Genomic DNA, 25,685 nt, shown 5'->3' with positions numbered 1-25,685 from the left:
TACAGGGGAAAAAAATAATCATGGCTGTAAGGCAAGCAATTATATTTATTTGTCAATTATAAAATTAGATTTAGGAGTCACTGGAGAATATAAATTCTGAATGCCCCATAAAGCTCTGCTAATAACTATAGATACCCATGATTTTGACCTTTCTGTTATTTAGACTTATATTTCCTTCCATTTATATGGCTTGATAAAAATTAATGATGCTTCACCATTTAACTGAATTCCCCATGCTCAGAGTGGCTCCTGAAAATGACTTTGTGTGTGTTGTGTTTGTTGTGCAGACCAAAGCTGACAGGAAATCACACAGCCCACTTCAAATCAGGAGAGGTTTTGGAAGGTAAAGAAGTATCTGGGACAGACAAAGAATTCCCTCTTTTCCCACAGTTGAATAAAATCCCTTTAATAAGCACACCCATCTAACATTTTCTAAGAAGGAGATTTGTATGAAAAGCCTCATGAGAGTTTACAAGCTTGTAAAGCATTTCTCCTCAACTTGCCTCTTTTTTTAATCTTTAAAAATGAAATACTCTAGGCACAGCACACAGTCTCAGATGGCAAAAGGAAGGGATTAAAAATAGCAGCAGAGTATTTGAATGCCATGGGAACTGTTTCCCCCACTGGAGTGCAGGGAATGAGCATTTCTGACACCCCAATTAGCAGAATGCAATCAGAAAAGCAGCAGTTTCCACAGGGTGGAGTATTTACTTCTGCCTCATTTTAATTATTTTCTACGAATGGGGCAACATTTTACTCATGACAAGGATTTTGTGGTTTTTACCTAGGTCAGGGGTGTAAAAACAAGTTTATCCACCCCCTTTAGAAACACTCAAATCTTGAACTTTTGCAAGAATAATTGGCTTCAGGGTGAGTTGCCTTGAAATGTGTTTTACCTTAAGCCACTCTGAGGTGTTTTACATATTAAAGAATCCTAAAGATTTGGTAGATTTAAAGAAATTCTCTGCAGCTCTTATGCAAATGCTGTATGAGCACTCCTGATTTTCCAGTATTTTCAACACTCCAAACCACATTTACAACAATCAAAATTATTCCTTTAGTCAGTGGCATGGCTTTTTGAACCTGAGCAGCAAGGACAATGAGCAGAATGAATGTACAGCATAAATAAGCATAATACAGCTGTACAGTTGTATGAACCAGGATCTCAAATAATAGGGATCACTACTATTGTGCATGCAGTGTTTTAATTTAAGGTCACTCAACCACAATGACTCAATTCTGGAAAAAAATATTAACCCTGAGTCCTGGAAAAAAAAATAAAAATAACCCCTTTTGACAGCCAAATTGCATCTCAAGCTAAGATTCAGAGGGTGAGATGCAGCCCAAAATAAGAATTTCCCTGTGCAGAGCAGGCCTTTTGGGAGTGTTCCAAAGAAAATGGCATTGCTGCCTCCCATCTGAGAGCATCCAGAGGCACTCGAGCACTCCTCACAGTGGCTGAGGACACAGAATTGCTCATTAATGTCTGGGGGCTCCCAGCTCTGCAGAGGTGGGCCCAGAGTGAGAGGGTTCTTATCTGGCTGAGTCTGAAACACAATCCAGTCCTGGCCTCTCTGTGTGTTGTTTCCCAAGAAATGGTAAATAGAGAAATAGCCACAGAAAAGTTCTGCTCCCCCAGGACCTTGATCCATTTGATTTAATATTATTTTCTCCTTAACAAACTTCCACTTTCTTGACAAAGTAAAGATTTAAAAGCCTTGAGCTGGTGGTAAAATAAACACATTTTGCTCATGAAATCTCTCTTTAAAGCTGTGGTCTTTGTCCTGTATTTTTTCCAGGCAAACATTTTCCAGACCTTTTCTATTTCCCTGTCTGCTGGTGCAGGTGAAAGGACGAGGGTGGGTGAACTCCAGGCTGGGGAGTGGGGCAGCTCCACCTGAAACTCCTGAGAGACCCTCTCACTCTGCATCTCAATAGCTGATTAGCTGGAAATGCACTTCCCTGTGATTAAAGGGGATGTAATAAAGGGTATTGCTGATTTCCTCCTCCCATCAGCTCATTTAACATCTTTCATCTCCTTTGTATTTGTAACACAGGTCTTTGAGAATCATTTTCATATCAATTAGATTTTAAAAGTATTACTTCCCCTCCACTGGCATGTGGAATATTGATGTGATCATTCCATTGCCATTTCCTCTCCAGCAGGCAGCTGAGATTAAGCCAGCACAATTGGCTCTGACATTCAGGCTGTGTGAGATGAGATTCCCACCTCTTCCTTCCACCAGCCCGGTGGGAAACTGCCTCATTTCAAAGGTGTTGAGCAGCCCCACCTCTCAGCAAAGTCAGGGCTTTTGAATCCCTGACCCTGCTTATTTTAGTGATTAGAAGTGGACAAAATCAGACAAAACCATCCCATTTTACCCATCTGGAGTGGAAATTTTCCCTCCAGTCTCCAATGCTCTGCATTCTATTGTCCCATGGTCTCACCCAGGCCGGGCAATATTCCCTATATCCATCAACTTTCACTTGGATTGAGTAAATTTCATCTTTGCTACCAAGGCCTTTCCATGGGCAAAGATGTGCAGAGCTGCTGGGGCAGTTTTAGCACCCTGGCAGGCTTGGACACACCTCCAGGGGTGATCAATCTACCAACCCATGCTTACAACAACAAAAACCAAAGGAATATTCAATGCAAATAAATAAATTCAGAACATTTAACACACGCACACACAAAAAAAAAAAAAAAACCCACAATTTTTTTCCCAATAAAAGCATCAGGGTTTTCCTACCAGACTAATTTTCTCTTAGACCTTACACTGTGAAAGGCAAAGGAAATCTTTGCAGGGTGCCTTGGAGCCAGAACCTCTGTGAGGAGAAGGAAATAACCCTGACCATGCAGCAATATTCTCCAGCTCTGGCTGGGGCTGTGGCACTGATGCCAGGAGGTTTCTGTCTCCCCTGAATCTCTCATGGTGCACCACAGGCTTTTAGGAGCTTAAAATATTATTTACCTGCTGGTTTTCTTCATGTCAGTCAAGCAAATCCTGATTTCAGGCACTGGTTTTACCAGATTTTTACTTTTTAGTGATATCACCATCAATTTTTTTTGCTGGTTTGATGGTCACAAAAGGAGGTGCAGAAAGAAATCCTTAATGCAAGCCTCATAAATATTTACATTAAAATTTATCCATAAGTTAAAATAAATGATTATTTATAAAAATAGAATTGAAATAATAATTCATGCCTAGATACAATTATTATATTATTAAATAATTGATATATTATTAATATAGAAGGATATTAGATGTATTATATTGTTATTATATAATTTATTATTTTATGCCTATATATAATTCATGCCTAAATAATAATTTATGCCTAAAATTTCTTTAAAATCCCTACTTCAGAAAACTTTGCACCTTGATGGAGTTCAAGGGCTGGAACTGAACCCAAAGGATTTTTCAAGTGTCCATTTAGAGCCAGCAGATGTGAGCAAGAGTTGTGAGTCTATGAACAAATGTGGAAACAGGATTTTTGAGCTAACTGCCTGGAGCAATTTCTGCAGCAATTTTCCACAGCAGAGGAGAAGCTCAGATGACTCATAAACTCTAAAACAATGAGGCTAAAACCACATTTCAGACCCTTTCTTGTTTCTATTCTTCTGCTGAGCTATATCTGTTGATTTGCATTTTTTCTGAAGAGCTCAATTTATATTTTTTAAAAAACTTCCAGAGTCTGATGCTATCTAGAGAGACGGAGGGAAGTTTGTGCTGACTTTAAATAGCACCTTATTGTGTGAACATCTGGATGCTCAGAAATGAGCTGCTCCTCACAAAAGTCATCAGAAAGGCTCTTCAGAAATGTCAGGGGTGTTTTTCACCTGTTTCCTTTCCCATTGCAGCCACACCTCGCAGCTCCCAGGGGCTGCTCTCTGCTCATCCATTTTTGCTGCAGGGACTCACTTTAATGGGATTTGAAATCAGGAAAGGTCTGGGTTGGAAAGGATCATCTCATTCCATGCCATGCCAGGACAGGGACACCTTCCACTGCTCCAAACCCTGCCCAGCCTGGCCTTGAGAACTTCTAAATATAACAAATAAAAGATTTTGAACCCCAAAATTTATTTTTTCCTGACTAGGACACTGTTGATAAATGACTTTTTTTGTTTTTTTTCTTTTTCTTCAAGCACATACATTGTAGTTGTTGGCCTTTTTTTTTGTTCTCCACCAAAATATATTCCTTTTAGACAGGAATTCCATAGTTTAACCTTTGCTAGAAAAGATTCCTGGATATTTCCCTTCACCCAGTTCCATTCTGTTATCCATAAATACAATTCCCACAAGTGAATTAGCCAAAATTCCAACTTCACACATTACATATTTGTCTTTTAAAATTTTCCCTATCCTTGTTCTTCTTCTCTGACTCTTTTTCCCAGTTTTGCTCCTATATATTCCAGAGAAATAGAATTCCAGAGAAATTCTAGTGAAAAGTTGAGGTATGTTTGATTATTTCAGTAGCACATTTGTAGCTCCTCGGGTTAAAGAAAGAAGAAAAATAAAGAAACCCTTTCTCATGTTAAAAACTTTTTGAAAACACATCATTTACTTAAATAAATGTTTCTTTATGAAGAAGAAATTTGTCAAGAAGGTGGGAGCCACTGAAAAGGTATTATTTATCAGACAAAGACTCCAGAAGAAGAAGGAATGCAGAACCAGGTGAGAAAACAGCTTTAAGGCAAACAGTTCCAAACCAATGGTTTTTTTTTTCTCTCATCATCCATCCAGTTATTACCTCAAGACATAAATTGCTGCCATTCTGGCCACCCAGTGTTTTGTTGTCACGCACACCAGGATCAGCAGAGGAGTAAATCAGTGCTCCAGCAGCCTCTGCCCCTCCCCAGGAGACAATTACCCACAGCAAGGGCTGCTCCAGAGATGGATCACCCAGCAACAGGTGGATGTGTGGAGAGGCCATTTGAGGTTTGCCCTGCTGCAGGAAAGGGCTGAGCAAAGAGATAAATCTCAGTGGTGCTTTCCTTGGGCAGCCCCCACCAAAATCAGGACTTGGGGAAGCAGCAGTGGATGGCTCTGCATTAGCCTGGCACCCTGAGAAGTGTTCAACAATAAAACATGGAGCAGGGCAGCAGCTGGATGTGCTCTCCTTAGTGCATGTTTTATTTGAGCTCCAGGACAAGCATCCATGACTATTTTCCAAGGAGACAAAGCCAAAGCTGGGGGCTCTGGCACTGGCTGAGTCTCTTTGCAGGTGAAGCCTTGTCTTTAACCTGCTAAGGATGTTGTTATTCTTTTCTGCTCTGGCAGAGATTGGTAGTAGATAACAAAAACAGAACCACAGAAATCAGTTCCTGAGCTTTTCTGGTGTACACTGAGCTCAAAGCTGAAATGCAGAAATTTCTGGAATTATTTCCAATGGAATTCAAGTGACTGAGATTTTCAATCCACTTAATTGTACCTCTCCAGATGTTTGCACAATAGCTAAAATCCACACAGCACTATTGCAGAGAGAGGAAATGACCATGCAAAACCAAATTTGTCCTGGGCTCTTTTTAGTTCCAACCCTTTCCATGCTGCCTTTATTTTTTTTTTTTTTTTTTTGCAGTAGTTGATGAATGCAGTCACCCCTCGTGTCTGCCAGGAGAGGGAAACTTCTCACACCATTCCTGCCATGGGAAGTTTAGGAGCACAGTCTGTCCTGTGAGAGCTCAGTGCCTTTTGTGGGGGACTGTGGGAGCCAAGAGCCAAACACCCCTTTTCTCATGGCTGCACAAGAGCACATCTTGCTCAAAAACCTCAATTAAGTACTCTGAACCCCTTCACCAGTTCTTATTTGCTACTCATTTTCTTCTCTACTCATTATTTTCTCCCAGAATTCTAACAAGAGATTAATTTCCTAGCTTTAACCCTCCATTTGCAGCAGATCCCTTTTTGCCTACAGGTTTTAAATCAGCTGTTGCACCTCTGAGTGGTTACTGGCAGGCCCATGTACAAACAGGAAATATATTTATATGCAAAATGCTATAACACTATCCCAGTGTTCTCCAATCTTTATAACCAAGTGGAAGATATGTTTTAAATGATATCAGATATTCCAGAATGTTTTCTGCAGTGCACTGTATGGTTTATTTTAAAGATACTGTCGAGTATTTTCTGAGATGGGCTGCACAGAAAATAGGAAAGTGTTCAGGAAGTTTCCATTCTCACTGCTGTTTATTGAAAGTAAGAATGTTCTGTTTGATCCATTACACTTATCAGTAATAGTCTGAATTACACTACATAATTTATCTTCCCTGGATAGGATTGAAAAAGACAGGTTTTACTCAAGCCAAAGTGCACAGCATCTTCTGCTTATCCATTTCCTCAAAATGCCATCTAAATTCTTAATTTATATTCCAAAATCTCTGTCAGTTTTCGGTCCTCCATCTTCATAAACCAAAAATTACATACTGCTTCCTATCATTTCTGGGATGAAAAAAGAAAACCTTATCTTGCTTTATCTATTGGAAATGAACATCCTCAGCCTAATTTAAACCCATCTCTTCAAGGAGGAGTAACCTACCAAGTCACTGAGATCAAATCAGACTCCCTTTTGCCTCCCAAGAATTACACTGACATGTCAGATCATGCAATCAAACCCTGTTTGCCTCATGTGGAGGCTGATAAACTAAATATGATAAATAAACTTCAGGGGACCAGTAACAAGCTGATACACCAGTGCTCCTGGAAAGCACCTGACAAGGCAGAGCTTCTATGGAAACTTCTGGAGCTCAGGTATTCAGTCCTCTGCTCCTCCACCCAAAAGGAGACAAGATCTGCTTTAAAAATGAAAATAAATTCTCATTTACACAATATAAATAATGATTTTTTTTTTTTTAATGCTGCTTCCTCCTCAAATTAAGCTGTGAGACTTCACTGGCAGCTGCTTTAGTAAAAGTTTGGTTTAACTCCATCCACACCTTCCCATGTGATGGGATTGACTTTTTATACTGAAATATGACATTCCCAGCAAAACCATATGAAATCCCATGTCCCAGTTTCCAATTAAAGGCAGGCCAATTTAATTTTCCAATTAAAGTTAGGAAATATCTTTCAAAGGACTCTCAAGCCTCCAAAAACCTCCAAAAACCAAAGAACCAATCACACATGCATTTATAGATTTACATGCATATATATATATCTATATGTTCATAATACTTCAAAGATCCCTTTCAGGCACTAAATTTCAAATCCTCCCTACACCCAGTGCCTCCAAAGAACTGAAGTTTTGAAGAATTCCCCTTGCCTGAAGACACTTCTGAAAAAATCAGCCCTTAACAAATTAGGCAAGATGGCAAATCCCCTGAAGGCTTGAGGATATTGCTATTGGAATTTTCTCCCATGTAAGAAAAAAATTCTTTCCCGTGTTGGCTGGGGAAGAAAGGTCAGAAAACACTGGGAAAGTCCTGTGTTTGGGGTTTTTATTGGTTTATTTGGGGTAAGGGGTGCATTGGGGATTTTGCTGCAGCATTGTTTAATGTTAACTTTATATTAGGTCAATAAATAAGCTGCCTGGCATTAGATATGCTTGAAAAAAGGAAAAACCTCTATTGATCCAACTCTGTACAGAAGTGACAGGAAGTTTGGGGCTGGGAAGGGGATTACCCTGAGCAGATGGGGAAGGGAAGGGCTGACAAGAAAAGGCTTCACACGCTCTGCTCAGCCCCACAGCTCCATCCCAGTACAGGCACAGCCAGAGCCAAACTCACCACAGCTCCTAAAACTTTCTGATCAAACTTAGACCTTTTTATGTCTCACAGAAAAAAAAAAAAACCAAAACAAAACAAACCAGACACCCAAAAAACCAATCTGTTTTAAAGTGCTGGACTTTCCTAAGTGAGCCCCACTGTTTTCTCCTTGGAAGCTCTCAGGAGCATCTCCTCACTGCTAAAAGCAAAGCTTTTACCCATTGCTGGCCCAGAGTGCTGCCCTCCAGCCTGGCAGTCGGCAGAACCTGGTGATTATTTCTCTTTTAAGGCAGGAACATGATGCTTTAATGTTCTAATTAGGCCATGGTGAGAAGTCAAGAGTCCAGCAAAAAGCCCTGCTATCTCCAATTCCCCCCAGCAGCTGCCTTGGACCTGCTGCAACTTCTGAGGTGAAAATCAATGGCAACAACTTTCTGGTTACCTCAGGAAAGCCTGACTCACACCATTAGTACCACCAGCACAGATTTTCCTGCCTTTCCCTCGTTTTCTCAAGCAGTTAATCCCATTAGTGGAAATCTCTGGGCTTCCAGATATTAGAAGTGCAGTTTTGACAAATTCTCCTGAAAATTCTCCCTCATTTCAGCACTTTCCATCTCTCTCGTGGTTCACTGCAAAGGCAGAAATCCCCTGGGAAAACTCTGATCTCCCTTCAGTTTGTCTCCTCCATGAGTTATGTATTTTATCAAGGCTACATTAAAGTGCACAGAGACAATTCAGACATTTCCAAGACAAGAGAAATTAGAGTAAGGGAAGATAATGCAGCCAACACCATTTCTGTCACTTCTGCCTCAGACAGCCCTGCATGACAACACCACCCAGAGCATCATTTTTCCCTCAAGTCACCCTTCCTGCCAAAGATGTTAGTGCAGGCAGCAAGGTGCCAGTGCTGAGGTAAATGTCAGAGCAGCAACTGCTTCACTCCTGGAATTTTTCTAATTATACATATTTTTTTTTTATTATTCTGGAGGTCCTTTTCCTCTCTAGCATGCAACTTGCCCTGCATTGCTGCCTGGATAGCTGTTGCAAGCTGCATTCCTGAGCTGTGGGCAGCTCCCCTGCCTGCTGTGGGCTGAATCAGGTGTCAAAAGGGATTTTGGCAAACCAGAAATTATTCAGCAGTGAGAGATCAGGCCAAACCCCTGCATTTGACCTCTCACTGTTTCAGCACAAGAAGCCACCACCTGTGGTGGCCATGGAATGGCCACTGTTGTCCTCTGTGAGATTTAGATGAAGATATTAATGGGAGTTCCCATTAGAAGAGGTCTGAAAACTGAAAATTGAAGTATATTGGAAGCAAATTTAATTAGGATCTTTTAGTTCAGCAGAGGGCTGTGGAACGAGTGTGAATGAACTTACAGGGCTACAGAGACTTGTAGCTCCCAGAGGAATATGACTCTACAACTTTCCTTCAACATTTATAATGAAAATTCAGCAGCAAAAAAAAAAAAAAAAAAAGGTGTGATAAACCTAAATTGAACTGAAGCAGCATAACTAATTTTTACAGTCTAGTTACTGCTACTATCAAATATTCATTTCTCTCAACAAGCAGGTAACTATGGCAACAAACACACCATATCTGTATGAAAAGGTGCCAAGAAACAAAAAAAAAAGTGAGAATCTTTACATTTATCTCAGGTTTTTTAACCTTCTTGAGAATTACCGTCACAGCTATCAGCTATTTAAAATATCTGCAAAGATTAATTTAGTAAAATATTATGAAGACAGTGAACAACACAATGGGAAGGATCCCATTCCTCTCTGAAAACTGCAATCAGAAGTGATTTCCAATTAAAATACTTCCTGACAAGAAGAAGAAAATTAATTTAAATTTTAGCTCTAGGACGAAAGGAGAACGAGCAACGTCATGTTTCATTTTCTTCAGCCTGTCACTTCAATTCTTTTTTGAGGAGGACTTATTTTCAGATGATATAATTACAATCCTGAAATGGCAGTTTTAAACATACAAGACAGATGTTTATTAAGTTGAAATACATGTGGAATAAAATTTACTATTTCTCTTTGCTGTGGAAGCAAAGGCCAAATTTTCAACTTTTTTTTTCTTTTGCTGTTCCTTAAAGCTGGAATACTTCCATGACTTTTGGAGTTGGAATGAAATTATTTCCTATTTATTAATTATTGCCAATTCCCATTAATTATTTTCCATTATTTCCCATCCCATTTCCATGACTTTTGGAATTGGAATGGAATTATTTCCCATTTCAAAGACTGCAAGTCTCCCTGCCATGGCACTACCCCACATCTCACCTGCAGTGTGAGTGCTGCCTGGCCTAAATCTGCTTTTAATTTTATGCAGGGCAACATCCCAATATAAATACTACAAAGAAAAATTAAGTGGCAAAGATATTCAGCTCTTATGCTGAAAGCATCTAATCTAGGGCAGGTTGTGGTCCAGGATTCTTAAAAACATTAAATGAGCAGTGCCAGGCAAAATATTCTGAAGATTTCAGATGTTGTTTGCCAAAGAAGAAAAGTCACCATTCATAAATGCTGCTCTCTGTACCATCAGCCTGCAAGGGAGAATTCATATTTCAGTATTTTAGATGCAGGTATCTGTTTGGGGATGGAGGGGTAATATGGCACATACTTAAAATGTTTACAAATTACTTTTCTGAGTGAGCAATATCTTCCCTTAAAAGTGATTTATCTCTGGTCTCCAAGGAGTCAGCTCTTACTTGTTCTGCAGGGAGAATGATGCTTTATGGATTTCCTCTCAAGGAAATAAAGTTGGCTTTGAGGGGGGAAATAAAAAGGAAAAAAAAAAGAGAAAAAAAATAAAAGCCGCAGCACAAGGCAGATCAAGCTAAAGATGTCACAAGCAAATGATTCCTCAGGTTCAGCTTTTCTATTTCTCACATTCTGTGCTGCTTTAGTGTGTGGGGCTGGGTTCACATCAGGGGATGCTGAGCTCTGTGCACAGAGCAGGGAGACAAAACAATTCCTGCTCCAGCTGGGCACCAAGGACAAATGATCCAAATCTCAGCCCAGGAGCACAAACCCCGTGGGCTGGAGAGAGAAAAACAAGGGTGGGACTGCCTGGGCTAAAGCTGGGCTGGGACAATGAACTGCAAGGTGCAAATGGAGCAGAGCTGATCCCAGGGAGAGACCCCGGGAGCGCTCGTGCATTTTGGGGCCATTTTGGGTCACCTTGGGTTCATTTTGGGGCCATTTTGGGTCATCTTGGGTTCATTTTGGGACCATTTTGGTTCATCTTGGGTTCATTTTGGGGCCATTTTGGTTCACCTTGGGTTCATTTTGGGACCCTTTTGGTTCACCTTGGGTTCATTTTGGGGCCATTTTGGTTCATCTTGGGTTCATTTTGGGACCATTTTGGTTCACCTCGGGTGCAGCCCTGGCTGGGCTCTTGTGCTGCCCCAGGTGGATCCATGGAGGAGATCCTTTGAATAAATCCCTGCTTTATTCTTTAGCTCTGCCCAGTCTCTGTTCCAGCTCAAGGCATCACAAACTGTAAAAAGTCATCAAAAAACAGAGTTGGGGCACAAGGAGAAGCCCTGGGATCACTGACAGGGGGTGCAGGGATCCTCTAGCAAGGGGAAATCCATCACCTGGGGAGCTCCCAGCTGCATCAAACAGCACAGAATGGACAGAAAGAGCCAGGCTGGGCTAGAGGGAACTCTGTCTGCACTAAGGCACCACTCTGGATTAATGAAGACACTGAATGTCTTCATTCATGCCTTAGGTTGGAGCTTCTGAAGGGTCTCCATGTACACAATTCGGGTATAGGGGACAACACTTACATGTGAAAACAGACTGAGAGGCAGCCACTGTCCCTCTAGGGTGTTCCAGCTGTATTTTAATTAAAACTTCAATTTTTGAGATTTGTTTAATATACAAAAATTAAAACCAATCAGGCAAAAAGTTCTGTGAATGTTTTACAAGTGGAACACCAGTGGATCCTCCAGTCCAGAAGAGAACTTGATTAACATGAATCATTATATTCATTCACATTCTGCCTTCTTAAATTACCTTTTAATTGATGCACTGAGTATAGAAACAGAAATCTAAAACTTAACATTATCCATGCAGAATAAGAGGGGTTTATTTTAACCTTGAATTGAGTTTTGTAAAACTCTACAGGGTAGGCTGAAAACTAAAAGTTGAACACACACACATTTAATGAATGTTATTGTAATTAGATACCCCAGCACAAAAGAGAGCTAAATTTGGGTAGAATTTGGAGAGAAAGAAATTTCCCAATTGATGGTATTAAGATACAATCTCCTACAAACCAGCATATTTTAAATGATTTTTGCTCCATGCACTCTAAAAATAGAAAGTCGTAAGAAAAGAGGAAAGATAAAAGAAAATGAAAATAAAATGACAAAGATGTGTCTGTTGTCTGATGACATGTGGGGAATCAAAAATAAAACCCCATTGGTGCTAGAATTATCCCAAAATAACACACTGGGAAATTGAAATTATTCTAGCAGAACTAAAAATAACCACCTACATATTTGAAAATATCCTTTTCATGTTAAAAGAAAATAAAAAAAATCAGATCTAGCCCCTCTGGGATAACTCTTGTTGAGTCCCAAGTCCTCCAAGCTGCAACTCCACCAAACTAAGCAATTGTTCCTATGGTAACTTTGAAGTAATTCCATTTATTTTCAGTGCTAACTCTACTTGATCCGTGCTGGTTGCAAACTGACCACTTCCAGATGTTTTCCTTTCTGCTCTCCCCAGCACTGAGCATTCTGGAAGCATTGATACTTGTGTGAAAAAGCCAGACTTTGAAGACAAGATACCCAAAAGTTTTGTTTCCAAGCATTAACTGTGCTCTACCCTGCTTCTATAGCAGGAAGCTCCTCGTGTCCAGCCAGCAAAAACTGTTTGGAAATGGGAAACTTCAACAAAAAAATTGGGATTAATCCACAGTGATGCACTTGTACCTTTTGGAGTATTCCTTGGCCCCAAGCAAGGGCTGATAAAACACTGCCAGGGAGAATCTTGCAGATTTTTCTCACCTTTTGGCACCTCTTAGTTCACCTGGATAACATTAACTTTTGGTTTTCAGTTTATGCACTCACCCACCTCTCCCTGAACTGAAACCACTGCCCCAGCCAGCTACTACCTGTGTGGTGTGTCCTCAACCTGGCATTTCTAAGTTTTACCATCTTCAGTCATAGATCAGCTTTGAAGATCATTGTGCTCTTAGTTCTGGCAGAATATGTGCCAGCATTTTTGGCAATTAATCATTTGGCAATTAATCATTTAGTAATTAACCATTTAGCAATCAACAAGCTCCTCTGCAAATCCTGCATCTGGAGCCTTTTTTTTATTCTGAGTCCACCACTTCTTTTCCCTTCTTAGACAGCCATTTGTCACAGGGGGATTTTTACCTCTCCACATCCATAAAGCTAATATTCCTCTCTTTTTCTTTTTTTAATAAAGAAACTCTCACCAAGAAAAAAAAAAAAGACATTTCCATTATCAGCCTCTATTCAAAATATGTGGGCAGCTGATATCATGTTTTGTGTCACTCTTGGTAAGTGCCTGGAGGATGATATTTTTTAAATCTCTGCAATACATCAGTGTCAGAGAAACTCAGGATGCCTGGATGAGTGACATTTCTAGAGGATCAGCAAACTGTCTGCCACAGGAGGGAGTGATACCCAAACTCCTGACCCAAAACATCAGAGGGAGAGTAGAAATATTGCCTAGTGCAGCCACAGAGAGCTGCAGGTTTGAAAAATCAGATTCACATCATCTTGTGGGAAATGTGGAGATTTTCCAGGGAGCAAACTAGGAGAGTCAAAATGATGGCTGGGGCCACCAATAAGTGCATAACCCCCTTGGGGAATGAAGGGCCAGCAGCCCACCTAAAAAACAAATCCAACATTCTAATGAAGAGACAGGAATGCTCCTTCTTCCCTCCTTGTCAGAGGGACACACAGACAAAGCAAGAGAAGGATTCCTTTGTGAGGTATCTTGGGATTCTTGGAGAAGAAAGCAATGTCCCTGCAGAAGCTCTGCCTTTAAGTGGTAATTTACCCCACCTGCAAGCTCCAGGTCAGCAGTCTGACAAGGACATGCAGCAATTATCTGTTCTCCAGACTGAGCTGGGTGAAAGCACAGAGGAGCACGACAGGTGGGTGCTGGCCAGCAGAGCTGCAGGAGGCAGCCCTGGGGGCTGTGATGACCACAGGGTTCTACCTGGGGAGTTCTTTCCAACAAACCAGAGTTCTGGACTGCCACAGACACAGAGGGGCCGAGGTTCCAGCATCTCCAGAGGGTTTGGCTGTTCCAGGGAAAAGGTAAAAACACAGAGTACAGGCAGCAGCTTCTGCAGGGAGCTGTCCATCCCCAAAGACAGCAGAAGTGTTTGCTCATCTTGGTTCCACAAGTGGCTTCTGACACCTCGTGCTCTGTGCTGGGAGGAAAAGCCACCCAGGGATGTGTCTGCTCAGGGTCTGGGTGCTGCACTGCCTGCCCAGGAGCAGGCAGGAATATTCTGCTGGAAGGGCTCCCTGATGGGACATGCTCATCCCTCATGGAGTTTTACAGAAGAGAAACTCTGGTCCTATTATTGTCAGATAATTTTCTTTCTTTCCTTCTTTCAGGCTATCAAGCTGTGTGCTAAATGAAATTAGAAATTATCTAACAATGTCATGAAAGATTTGTAGGAATTCTGCCACTGCAGCTTCAAACAGATCAGAGTTGTGTTTTTAATGAACATACACTTCCTCTCCTGTTCTCTCAATTGGAGCCTTTCCTCTTTGCAACTGAATCATACTACTCCTATTTTGACATATAATTTTGACTTTTATTTCTCCTTTGCACAGCTTCTTTTAAGATTCAGGAACAGGTTAATGAGCTATCTCATCAAAAACATAATAGGAATCAAAGTAAGATTTACTGGTAAACTACTTTTTTTTTCCTCACTGCAAGCATTTAAGCCCAAACACTGAAAAATTCATCATAAAATTAACTTTAAATATGATTTTACATCTCACTAAGAAGAGCTTTCAATCTCTGTCCATTTCTCCATAAGTAACATTGTAATTGGGAGATTTTTTTTCCCTCCCCATTTCTAATATTTCAGGTATAATGGGCTATGGAGTATCCTCTGGAAAAGGACCAAAGGCCCAGGAGTTTTCCTCTGACTCAAGACCCTCTGCTGTTTATGTTTACAAGCATCAGAAACCAGAATGTAAGAAATGCATTAACCACGGGGAAATGGTGAACACCTTGTTTATCTTGTATTTTAAGCAGAAAGAAATATGAGATATTGCTGTATCTATTACTAAAACCCCTTAAACCATAGAAACTGAGGCTCAGCTCTGGAATTTACCATGCTGCAAAGCAAGTTAAAGGTGTGCAAGTGGGAGTTCTGTCAGAGAAGACAAGACAAAATGATACAATTATTCCAACTCAGAGCTGATATGCTCCAAGGTGTATGTTTTCCCCCAATTGCTGTAAATATGAATATGTTAGAGGTTAATACCAAGATCAAATGTGGAATGCATTTGCTGAAAAGATTAATATCTTTTCATTAAAAATGAGAGTGCACTGTTGGTTCAGCATTTGCATTTAGATCGAGTAGGTAATAACTACATTGACTGCTAAGACACCTATCTCCAAAAGGGAAAACATGAACAAAAAGGGTGCAGAAGTGGACCAGGTTTTTCTATTTTCCACTGCTACCCCTTCAGAGAAGTTCAGCCCTTTGGACCTGAGCTCTGTGATTTACTCCTGCCAGCAGAGCTGCCCCATGCTGTAAAGAACATTTCTGCCCTGCTCCACACCAGCAGTGTGCTGCTGAATATGGATCAGGGGCTGCTGCTGAGTGGAAAACTCTGCAGCCATGCATCCTTCCCAGCAGGAGAGGCACTGCCTGGGTGTTGTACTCTGCTTTTTGCTGTGGGTATGGTTTAAATCCAGCACTGGCTGGGTGTTGTACTCTGCTTTTTGCTGTGGGTATGGCTTAAATCCAGCACTGGCTGGGTGTTGCACTCTGCTTTTTGCTGTGGGTATGGTTTAAATCCAGCACTGGCTGGGTGTTGTACTCTGCTTTTTGCTGCAGGTGTGGTTTAAATCCAGCACTGGCTGGGTGTTGTACTCTGCTTTTTTTGCTGCAGGTGTGGTTTTAGAGCCTTTGGTTAAGAGGGAGCCTCAGCCAGCTGTTGCAGAATCAAAATAGGGTTGGGACCTCTGGACATCACCCAGTCCAAGCCCCTCCAAGGCAGGAATGTTGTTCCATTCTACAAGAAATGTGTCCAGGAATGGCACATGGTGCTCCCTCCAGGCTAACACCTTTCCAAAAAGCCACTCATTCAAGCCTGGTGATGTGTAGGCACCTTATTCCTCAAGCAGGAATCCAGGCAGACATTTCTTCCTCCTAAACTAACCAGACATTTCCTCCTCCACATTTTACTCCCCTCTGTCCCCACCTCATGCAGACAAATTTTTATAATAATTCAATTTCATGAGCCACACAGAAATACATAAGAGTTATATAAATAACATCAATATTAAATTGGCACCCAGATTTTTTTCAGAATAAAAACTTGAGGCTGCTTGTCCAGGTGGGGTTGGGATGTCTCCAGAGGAGACTCCACGCCCTGCCTGGGCAGCTGTCCCAGGGCTCTGCCCCCTCCAGGGAAAATTATTCCTCATGTTGAGGTGGAACTTGTTCTGTTTAATTTTAGGCAGTTGTTCCTTGTCCTGCAGCTGAACACCACCAAAAAGAGTCTGGGACCTTTCTCTTGGCACCCAGCTTGGAAATGTTTGTAAGGATTGATGGGATCCCCTCTCAGCCTTCCCTTCTCCAGAGCAGCCAGCCCTGTTCCTGCAGCATCCCCTCACCAGGGAGATGCTCCAGACCCCAAACCATCTCATTTTTTGTGGGCAGTTCACACCAACACGAGCACTGGGGGCTGCTGCAGCTCCAGCTTTCTCACAGTTGATGGCAAAAGCCTTTCAGCTCCATTTTCCCAAGGCATAAAGAGAGGAAAAAGTATTTCTGATTCCAACCATGGCAGATTGATGCACCAAGATTGGTGCAAATGGTCAGAGAACACAGCAGCTGCTCCCTGAGCTTGTGTCAGCCCTCAGCAGAATGCACATTTCACTCAGCCCAGTCCAGCCCAGGGTCTCTCACAACCCAAAATCACTTGAACTGGTTTCCTTGAGGTGTTTAAAGCCACATGTGCCAGCACACAGATCAGCGTGCAGCAGACAGCTCAAACCATTTGTTAACTTGAACTCAAATTAAGCACAGCAGTTCCTATCAAAAGCAAAGGCAGGTTACCTCTCAAACTGTGAGGAGTAAATATTTCACTTAAGCAACTGTGGTGACAGCTTTCCTGCAGTACTTTAGTCATGAGGTTTATACAAATCACAGCTGCTTTCCTGTAGTGCAGAGGGGTCTGTGACACTGGGAAATCAGCACTGTGGGCAAGCAGAAAACCCAATTCCTGACCCATAAAGGAAATTTCAGAGCTCATTCTACAAGACCACAAGTGTTTTCTTCACTTATACACATGAGGAGCATTATTGTCCTCTCACTGCAGGGAAGTGTCACTTTGAACTGGAGTCTCCATCCCTGAAATTTAGGACATTTCCTCAAGGTTTCCTTCCAACTTCTTCCCCTCCCCCTGTTTTTCTTGCTTTTTACTCTCTTTCCCTGTTGTGCTCTATTTTGTGTCATTTAGACCATATATTTTGATGGAGGGCATCCTTCTCCTCTGAATTTATGAATCAAAATGTTCTCCAATGGATACCTGGAGGTATAATTTGCCCCCTAACACTCTTCAATCTTTATTACTGACACATTCAAGGATGCCTAACTCCCACAAGAAGAAAAAAAAAACAACCCACATTAATCTTCAAAAATGTGTCCTTACCTGCCTCCTGAAAATGAAAATGGATGTTCTCTGAGAAATTACCTGAGTTTTGCTTTAAACCCCCAGGATCATGCACTTCTGGAAACAATTTTGACTCTAAAAAATTTTTATAAATGAAAAATCTGCAGGTGTTTAAATACAAATCCTTCAGTGTGCCTTTTGCTTGGAGGCAGGAAGCATTCCCTCAGCATCCTGCTGGGGGGAGTCTGGGGGGCTCCTGCACTCCCTTCTTGTGCAGACAGGACAGGAGGACGTTTGTGTAGGGGACACTCCAATATGGAAACAGCTGCACTGCAACTCCATCACCCATCCCTGCCCATCAAACACCCAGGCAGTTCTAGCAGGGAGCATCCCCGTCTCCAAACTCCCCATTTAGAAACAGACTTAAGAAAAAACAGCCACAGAAAAGGAAAATTTGAAGACTTATAGAAATTTTTTAAAAATTCTCTTCACATTTAACTGGCCCCTCATAGTTCAGATGCACAGTTGGAGTTGACCACAAACAAGGTAATTCTTTCTCCTTTTACATTTTATTTATTTTAAAAGTGTCTCCTTAGAAATAACTTTTTTTCCCTGATAATACTTTAGAAATAAAAGTATTCCTTCATTTTTGTCTCTTAATATTGTTACTATAGATCTTTACTAATGCAAACTAAGAGTTGCCCATCTATATAATTTGATTTAAAAACTGAGCTCTCTAGATGTCCAGATTTTATTTCATTTTAGTGTAAATGCCTTTATTTTGATATTTTGCTCTGGAACAAGGATTTCTAGGCTATGCCATAACTCCATTTCTGAAAATTCTGAAGCATGGAGTAACGATTTGGACTACCCAGGATGGGCAAAGCCTGCCAGATGTTTTCTATGTCCACATCTCAGTCTCCCCCACTGGGCAAAACCTCCTGTCTCCTGTTCCCTCTGATGCACAAATATGAAATAAATCATACTTAAAATGAAAAAAAAAAACCAACAAAAAAGACCAAAACCACCCTTCAAACAATTTATATTCAGCTAACTTGTCTTCAATGCAGTGGAGAGTTTCCCAAAAGCATCAAGGACCAAGCAGAGGTAAATGGTACACAGAGATAGAAAATAGGAGTAATTTTAGGCAGTGTTTCAACATGCTTTGAAAGAGTTCATATAAACCTCTGGTGCAGAATCACATTAATGATGAAAAATAGTTGTCTCCATGTCCATCCTAGAGAATTTTTTACTTTAATTCAGCTTCTTAATTGGTGTCTAGGGCTGCTACAGTTTCAAAGAGCACACCTACAACCACAGCAGCTGTTGACCCAGTTCAAGGTTTCAGTAAAACCTAGGGGAAGCAGCAGGTTTGAACTGGAACTCATGAATAATCAGGTTCACCAGGAGCAGTTTTTGCAGTGTCTGGGCTGTGAAATCCCCCAGCACAATCTCACTCTCCTCAAGCCCTGTCCAAAAGCTGTGTGTTCCTCCATGAGCTACACCTGCAAACGCTGCTGACTCACATTCACCATCAAACAGCATCAGCTGAGCTGCTCTCAACACCCAATCTCCTTCCCAAGCAGTGCAAGGGCTGCTGGAAGGGTTTGCTGCTTCCTCTGTGTGTCTACTACAGCACACTGCCCTCTGAAGTGCCAAGAAAAGCAAGATCAGAATTGCTGAGACAAAACCATTCCTGACTCACAAATTCTCCTTCGTGAGGATTTGGTCCTCAACCTCCCGCTTGTGTCCCGCACCTTCTAGCAAGGCTTTCAGGGGAAAGGACACTTCTTCCTGCCTTGGCCTCCAACACATTTCATGGGAGATTGTGACAAGGGGCCAAAGCATTTAGGATTTGCTCAGGCTCCCAGTAAAAAGGCATTAATAGCAGCAGTTATCTGCAGAGGAATGGCACGTGGTGCTCCTTCCAGGCCAGCCACTCACTCAGACCTGGTGATGTGTAGGCACCTCATTCCCCAAGCAGGAATCCAGGCAGACATTTCTTCCTCCTAAACTACTCAGACATTTCCTCCTCCACATTTTACTCCCCTCTGTCCCCACCTCATGCAGACAAATTTTTATAATAATTCAATTTCATGAGCCACACAGAAATACATAAGAGTTATTTATATAACATCAATATTAAATTGGTACCTGGATTTTTTTTTTTTTCAGAATAAAAACTTGAGGCTGCTTATCTCTAAAAGCTGCAATTATGGTTAAAAATAGAAGTAATTCATCTTTGACCATGAATGGCAACCTCACAAGTCTGAAAAAGGAGGCCTGACCACCAGTTTCCACTCAAGACACATGGGCAGGAAGGAGAAGAGGCTGAACCCACAAAGATGACTGTGAAAAAATAAACATCCTTTTTCCCAAAGCCCTTCCTCTGATAAGACTGGATTTTAGCTGCAGATAATACTTAATATTAGGGTTAAAATTGCACACAGCCACATGTTTTGGCTTGTAAACCACTCAGATTTGGAGCAACAAAAATTACTCTGGGATCTCAGCTGATCCCAGCTTGTCATGTCACCTTCAAAGTAAAGGGATGGAATTGGTGATGATTAAAAACCATGAGGAATTCAGATCCTGCTCTCAGGAGGAACCATCCAGCCATGACACCCGTCTGACTGAGGCCCCATCTTGCATGGAGAGAGCATCATTATTTCATGAATCACCAGTGACCTTTGGAAGGCACTGGGAAAAGTTCATTCCCTGCCATTGATTTCTAATTTTGAGTAGATTGGTTTAATCTGGGGAATGGTTATCTATGAGGAATAAAAATACTTAAAACTGTCTTTAGAAAACAGTAAAAAGCTTTTGAACTGAAACAATGAATTTGGAAGGGAAAGTTGAAGGTAAAAAAGGCAAAGATTTTGTAAACTTTAACTTGGGCAACATTCTGTGGCCAGGCACCCAAATATGAATAAAGTTAGAACCCCTTAAACTTAAAACCACAGACATTCAGGCCCAGACATTAGTTTCACTCCTGTATGTTCCTGGTACCTGTGACTGATTTACCCATTAAATATTTGCTGCTGGAAAAGCCTGGAGAAAAAACTGCCCACCCAGAAAGGGAAGTGTATGGGCAGCATTTTCACCTGGGAAAAGGAAAGATAACGTGCTGAATATTGAGAACATTGGACAGTCCTGGGTCTAATCAACTCAGCAGACAAGCTCAGTGACTCAGCACACCTCTGAAACATCCTGCAAGGACAGAATTTGGATGTCTCCAGGAGTCTAAGAGCACTCAGGGCTGCTTCATCAAAGGAAACTGTGATTTATAGAGTAACTCCTTCTGGTGCCAAGATTTTATATATTCCGGTATCTAAACCTTTGGATTAATAGATTGCCTCTACTTTATTATCTTCTGAACATGAAACAATCATGCCTAAGCTTTCTTTGCCATCAATTTATGCTCTCATAATGTTAATGATCTGTTATAAGCACAGATTTTGGCACTCTGGCAATTCACCTTAAAGCCACCTGAGGATTACCCATTCCTTCCCCACTCCTTTTTGTGTTTTCTTTTTTTGGCTATGGGATACCAAGTTAATTAGCTCAATAAGTCCACTCATAAAAATATTCTAGGGAAGATATAGAGCACTAAACAAATACTCTCAGAGTGAGCTATATGCACAATTAGCTCTGGGTGTCAATTACTAACTCTAAGTTGAAGTCCACTTAATCCTGAGATCTTTCTCACTAAATATCTTGCACAGAAATTATGAACTACTAGATTTATAAACACTGATTAGAGCTTAGAACTTAAGTCCAAGTAATAAATAAACAAAAAGTGAGCATCTGAATCCCCACACAACAACCCCAGAGCCTCTTCTCACAGCTCAGAAGAGGATTAGAGGCACAACCATGAAAGTGTGAGACTGGAGACAGGAAAGTTCTCACTCACCTCGCGGTCCAGCAGCGCTGGGGACACCACGGTGACAATGTCTCCCTTCTCAGGGTCGATGTAGAACATGTTTGGGGAGGGTTTGGTGGGGGTCTGCCTGAGGATGTTGTAGCGCAGCAGGGCGTTGTCCGTGCCGGCGTCGTCGGCGTCGAACGCCGCCATGCGCATCACCGTGGTTCCTGGGGAAAGGGCACACACAGCAGGCACTGAGCAAAAGCCCTCTCAAGCTCAGAGCTTCCACCTGATAGCTAGGTTGCACTTGTGTTTGTTTTATCTTTAATTTTGTTTTTGGGGTTTTTTTTAACTAGGCTGGAAGAGACCCTCAAGATCATGGAGTCCAGCCCAGCCCCAACAGCTCAATCAAACCCTGGCCCCCAGTGCCACATCCAGGCTTTGTTAAACACACCCAGGGATGGGGACTGCACCACCTCCCCGGGCAGCCATCCCAGAACTTTATCACCCTTTCTCTGAGAAACTTTTCCCTAATATCCACCCTAAATTTCTCTTGACACAGCTTGGGACTGTGTGCTCTGGTTGTGTCAGTGCTGCCTGGAGAAAGAGCCCAGCCCCAGCTGAGCACAGGCACCTTTCAGGAGCTGCAGAGAGCAAGCATTGTTAGTCAGCCAACAGAAGACTTATGTGCTCTAACACTCCCTGTACCTCCATGCTCTGAAGCCATCCACAGTAATTGCATTTCACTAAATGAATTACAGGTGTATCTCTTCCACTTTTAATTCTGCAGGCAGAAAATCCACAGGTGGCTACAATGAAATCAACACTACTGAAATAACAGGTCTGTATTTGCATGGTGAAGTGTTGCAGTTCAAAATGTGTTGGACATCATTCCTGTCAATAAGAAATGTTGTAATTATTAAAGCCTACATGGTTCCAATTTCAATTTGTACAAATTTATGAGCTTATTTTATGAACATCAATGAGCCCCCATCTCTATTGCCCCACTGTCCTTCCTGAGCACACAGTTCTGCTGCAGAGTGCAATAAGGGAAATGCAATTCCTGCACAGATTCCTAAATGCTCTGCAGAGGGAAAACCTCACTTTGTTTCTTGATCACAGCTAATAGAGAGAGCACTGAGCTGCTGCCAGTTCTGTTCTCAGGAGGGGAGCACATCCTGCATCCCTGGATCAAGGATTTTCCTCTCCCCAAGACAGGCAGCCCAGAGAAAAATTCTGCCAGCATTTTATCAGCTTTGTACAGTACACTGAGAAACAAAGAAAGGCATAATGAGACACCTGGGCTGAACTGTGAGATGCTCACCCCTCGGCCAAAATGATTTCTCCATCAGTTCATCAGTAATTGTAAATCAGTTTGAAAAGCAATCTGACTAAATAATATATGGTCACAGCAAGATTAAATGTTTCTGGTAATATTGGGCTGAAGACAGAATGAGATTCTACCAAATAACAAAAAAGCCATGATCAAATCAATAAATTCATTTAAATAGTGAATCAATGTTAAATAACAGATTAGTGTGAGAAATTAGCAAATTATAAAGTAAGACATCTAGGCAGGGATCCAGTCTTTTGCCTAAAAATCCCAAGTGAAACAATTTATCAGATTCCATGGTCTTCACCACTTCCATTGAAGTCACTTTGCACTGACACCAGTATCTCCTGTGTGGATCAGTGTCAGAGGGAGCCAGAATTCTTTGCTACAGGTTAATTCCACTGTGGGAACTCACCCTTCCTTTTCCCCACAGACTGGGCAAGTATTATTTTAAACTATCATGGTCAACACATTTTAAATACAGCATTTAAATATATAAATTAAATCTATAAATTTAATATATACAAGATTAAATAAATAAAAATATATAATATATATTGTATGTATAAATTAAATATATAAATTTAAATACAGCATTTTCATTTCTTAATAGATCTGTAAGATCATAGGGCCATTTTTCACTATTCACAGAGACTTCTGTGACAAAATGACTACAAGAGAGTAAAACCTAATTCAGACAGGGCCTGAGACATTAGATTACAAGTGCTTCAATAACAGAAATATTCATAATTCATGCACAGTGAGTTTGTTTTCTTTCTGAAGGTCTTGTATTTAAAAAATCAAATAAAAATGAATTATTGTGGTAAAAATAAAAACAAGCTCAGCCTCAGTTATAGACTGATGTAACAACTGCCTGTTCACTGTTAAACAAACTCTACTGCCTTGTTTAGATACATTTCTACTTTTCTTTTTTCCCTTTTTGTTGTAGTTCCCAGAGTACAGTTCTGCCTCTTCTTGCAGTGACCTTGAATATCAGCCCTCAAAGGTTTTATTTTATTGCTACTTCGGGCAGAGTCACCCCCTTGAGAAAAACAGCAGAGCCCTGACAGCATGTTGGTTTTATTCAGCAGTGATTAAAGGTCAGACAGCTCAAAAAGAAGCTTACCACTGGATACCATGCCATGTTTTCCAGGGTTACAAGATGATCCCAGCCCTGATGTTTTCACCTACTTTGAGACTGAGTGAGAAGAAAAGGGAGAAAAGAACTGCTTTCTTTTTTAAAGAATTAAGATTCACCCAATGTGCTGTTTTTAGAAATTTATCACATTTTTGAGATTTTTTTAATATATCAGTGTTAGATACATGTTTCACAAGGGTCTCTCAGTCACAAGGTTTCAGTGACATAAACAAGGACTAAGGCAAATCTTCGAGGGATCTTTAAGAGTGCCCAAGTTCATGTGGAATTAAACAGATTTCAGTGCACAATGGTTTCCTGAAGAATGCACTTTAATGTGCCCTGCTCAAGTACAGCAGGAAACATTTTGAATGAATACAAGGTTGCTATTATTATAAATCTATTAGATGCTCAGCTGAGATTTAGAAACTTATTACAATATATATTCAAGTAAAAATCCCATTTATACAGTTGTCCTACTGAAATATTTCTGATGATAAAACAGTGGAAGGCACATGTACATTTTAAGATCTGATGTAAATCCCCTGATCTCTCATTACTCTGGCATAGGACTGGCTTAACACAATGGCTGAATCTGACTCTGATTTGGCAGCTGCAGTTCTTTAACCTTTCAACTCACTAGACATTATCTTGTTCCCTGCAATCATTCCTCTGGTGCATACAGATAAGAATTCCAGCAACTCAGATGAGCAGAACTGTGCATCCTTTTTGCATAGAGATGCCAGCTCTAGGAGGAAAGCTGGAGAGAATCAGATACATCTTTTTTTCTATGCTTCTTCTCTCAAAAGTTTTGTGGCATTGATTTCTGGCTACCATCAAAGTGCAATTAAAATTTAATTGGTAAGTTATTCTATTCTCACAAGTTCTCATTATGTGTAAAAAATGCACCTAAAACGTGGGGTTGTCTTTAGGTGTTGTTATGTGTTGGTAGAGGTTGTGTCTGGTCTTTGTTTGGGGATCAATACAGAAAACTGCACCCCCATGTGCTTCATATTTGTGTCTGATGCCTCAAAAATCACAAGAGCTTTAACCCAGCAGTTAAAACATTCCCCTGGAACCCTTTGGAGAAGCCTAATAGCTACATTTCCAGGGAAGAAATTCCCTAGCCTGACTGAGGTGTCCACAGAGAGAACACAAATGACAAATTGGGATTGGGCCACCACAAAGGACAATGTTTATGTAGAGATCTTGAAAGAGTAGTGGCCCAAAAGTCTGTTTGGAAAGGCCCTGCAAACGACATCCAGCCCAAAAGAGTTTCATTCAAGATGTACACTTCCTCAGTATTCCTGCTTCATCATAAACTTTTATTCTTCATAAAAGATTCATTTCCCCAGGCCCATAAACTGACTGCATCTAATTCAGAGCTGTTTCACAAAGCCTTCCATTCCTGGCATCAATCAAATGCAGCTGCCTTTCAAACCACGAAACAACAGCTTGCTACATTATCATGTTAAACAATATATGCAAAGTGATCTGGGGAAGGGATGTCTGCAAAATCAGCAACTTCTTCCTTGAGCCAATGACGCACAGAGATCCGCGGAGGAAACTCTCCCAGGAGAGCTGCACTTGTGTCCTGTGGGTGCCAATATCCAGGGTTTGTTTGCAGGACCACTCAGAATTCCCAGAACCACTCAGAATTCCCAGAATCACTCAGAAATCCCAGAACCACTCAGAATTCCCAGAACCACTCAGAATTCCCAGAACCACTCAGAATTCCCAGTATCACTCAGAATTCCCAGAACCACTCAGAATTCCCAGAACCA

At 41.2% G+C, this 25,685-nt stretch overlaps 1 protein-coding gene across 2 annotated transcripts in view; it reads right to left on the bottom strand.

Annotated features, from left to right (window-relative positions):
- Positions 1–25,685, bottom strand: part of CDH13 (cadherin 13) — a 445,340-nt gene that overhangs the window by 116,626 nt on the left and 303,029 nt on the right. For both annotated transcript variants that reach the window (XM_059857430.1, XM_059857431.1), the window contains exon 7: positions 21,482–21,660. In XM_059857430.1, coding sequence (XP_059713413.1) covers positions 21,482–21,660 — 179 coding nt within the window. The remainder of the gene's footprint in view (positions 1–21,481; positions 21,661–25,685) is intronic.

The sequence above is a fragment of the Haemorhous mexicanus genome, chromosome 12 (assembly GCF_027477595.1).
Source record: "Haemorhous mexicanus isolate bHaeMex1 chromosome 12, bHaeMex1.pri, whole genome shotgun sequence".
Lineage (NCBI taxonomy): Eukaryota > Metazoa > Chordata > Aves > Passeriformes > Fringillidae > Haemorhous > Haemorhous mexicanus.
This window is presented reverse-complemented; position numbering and strand designations above follow the sequence as displayed.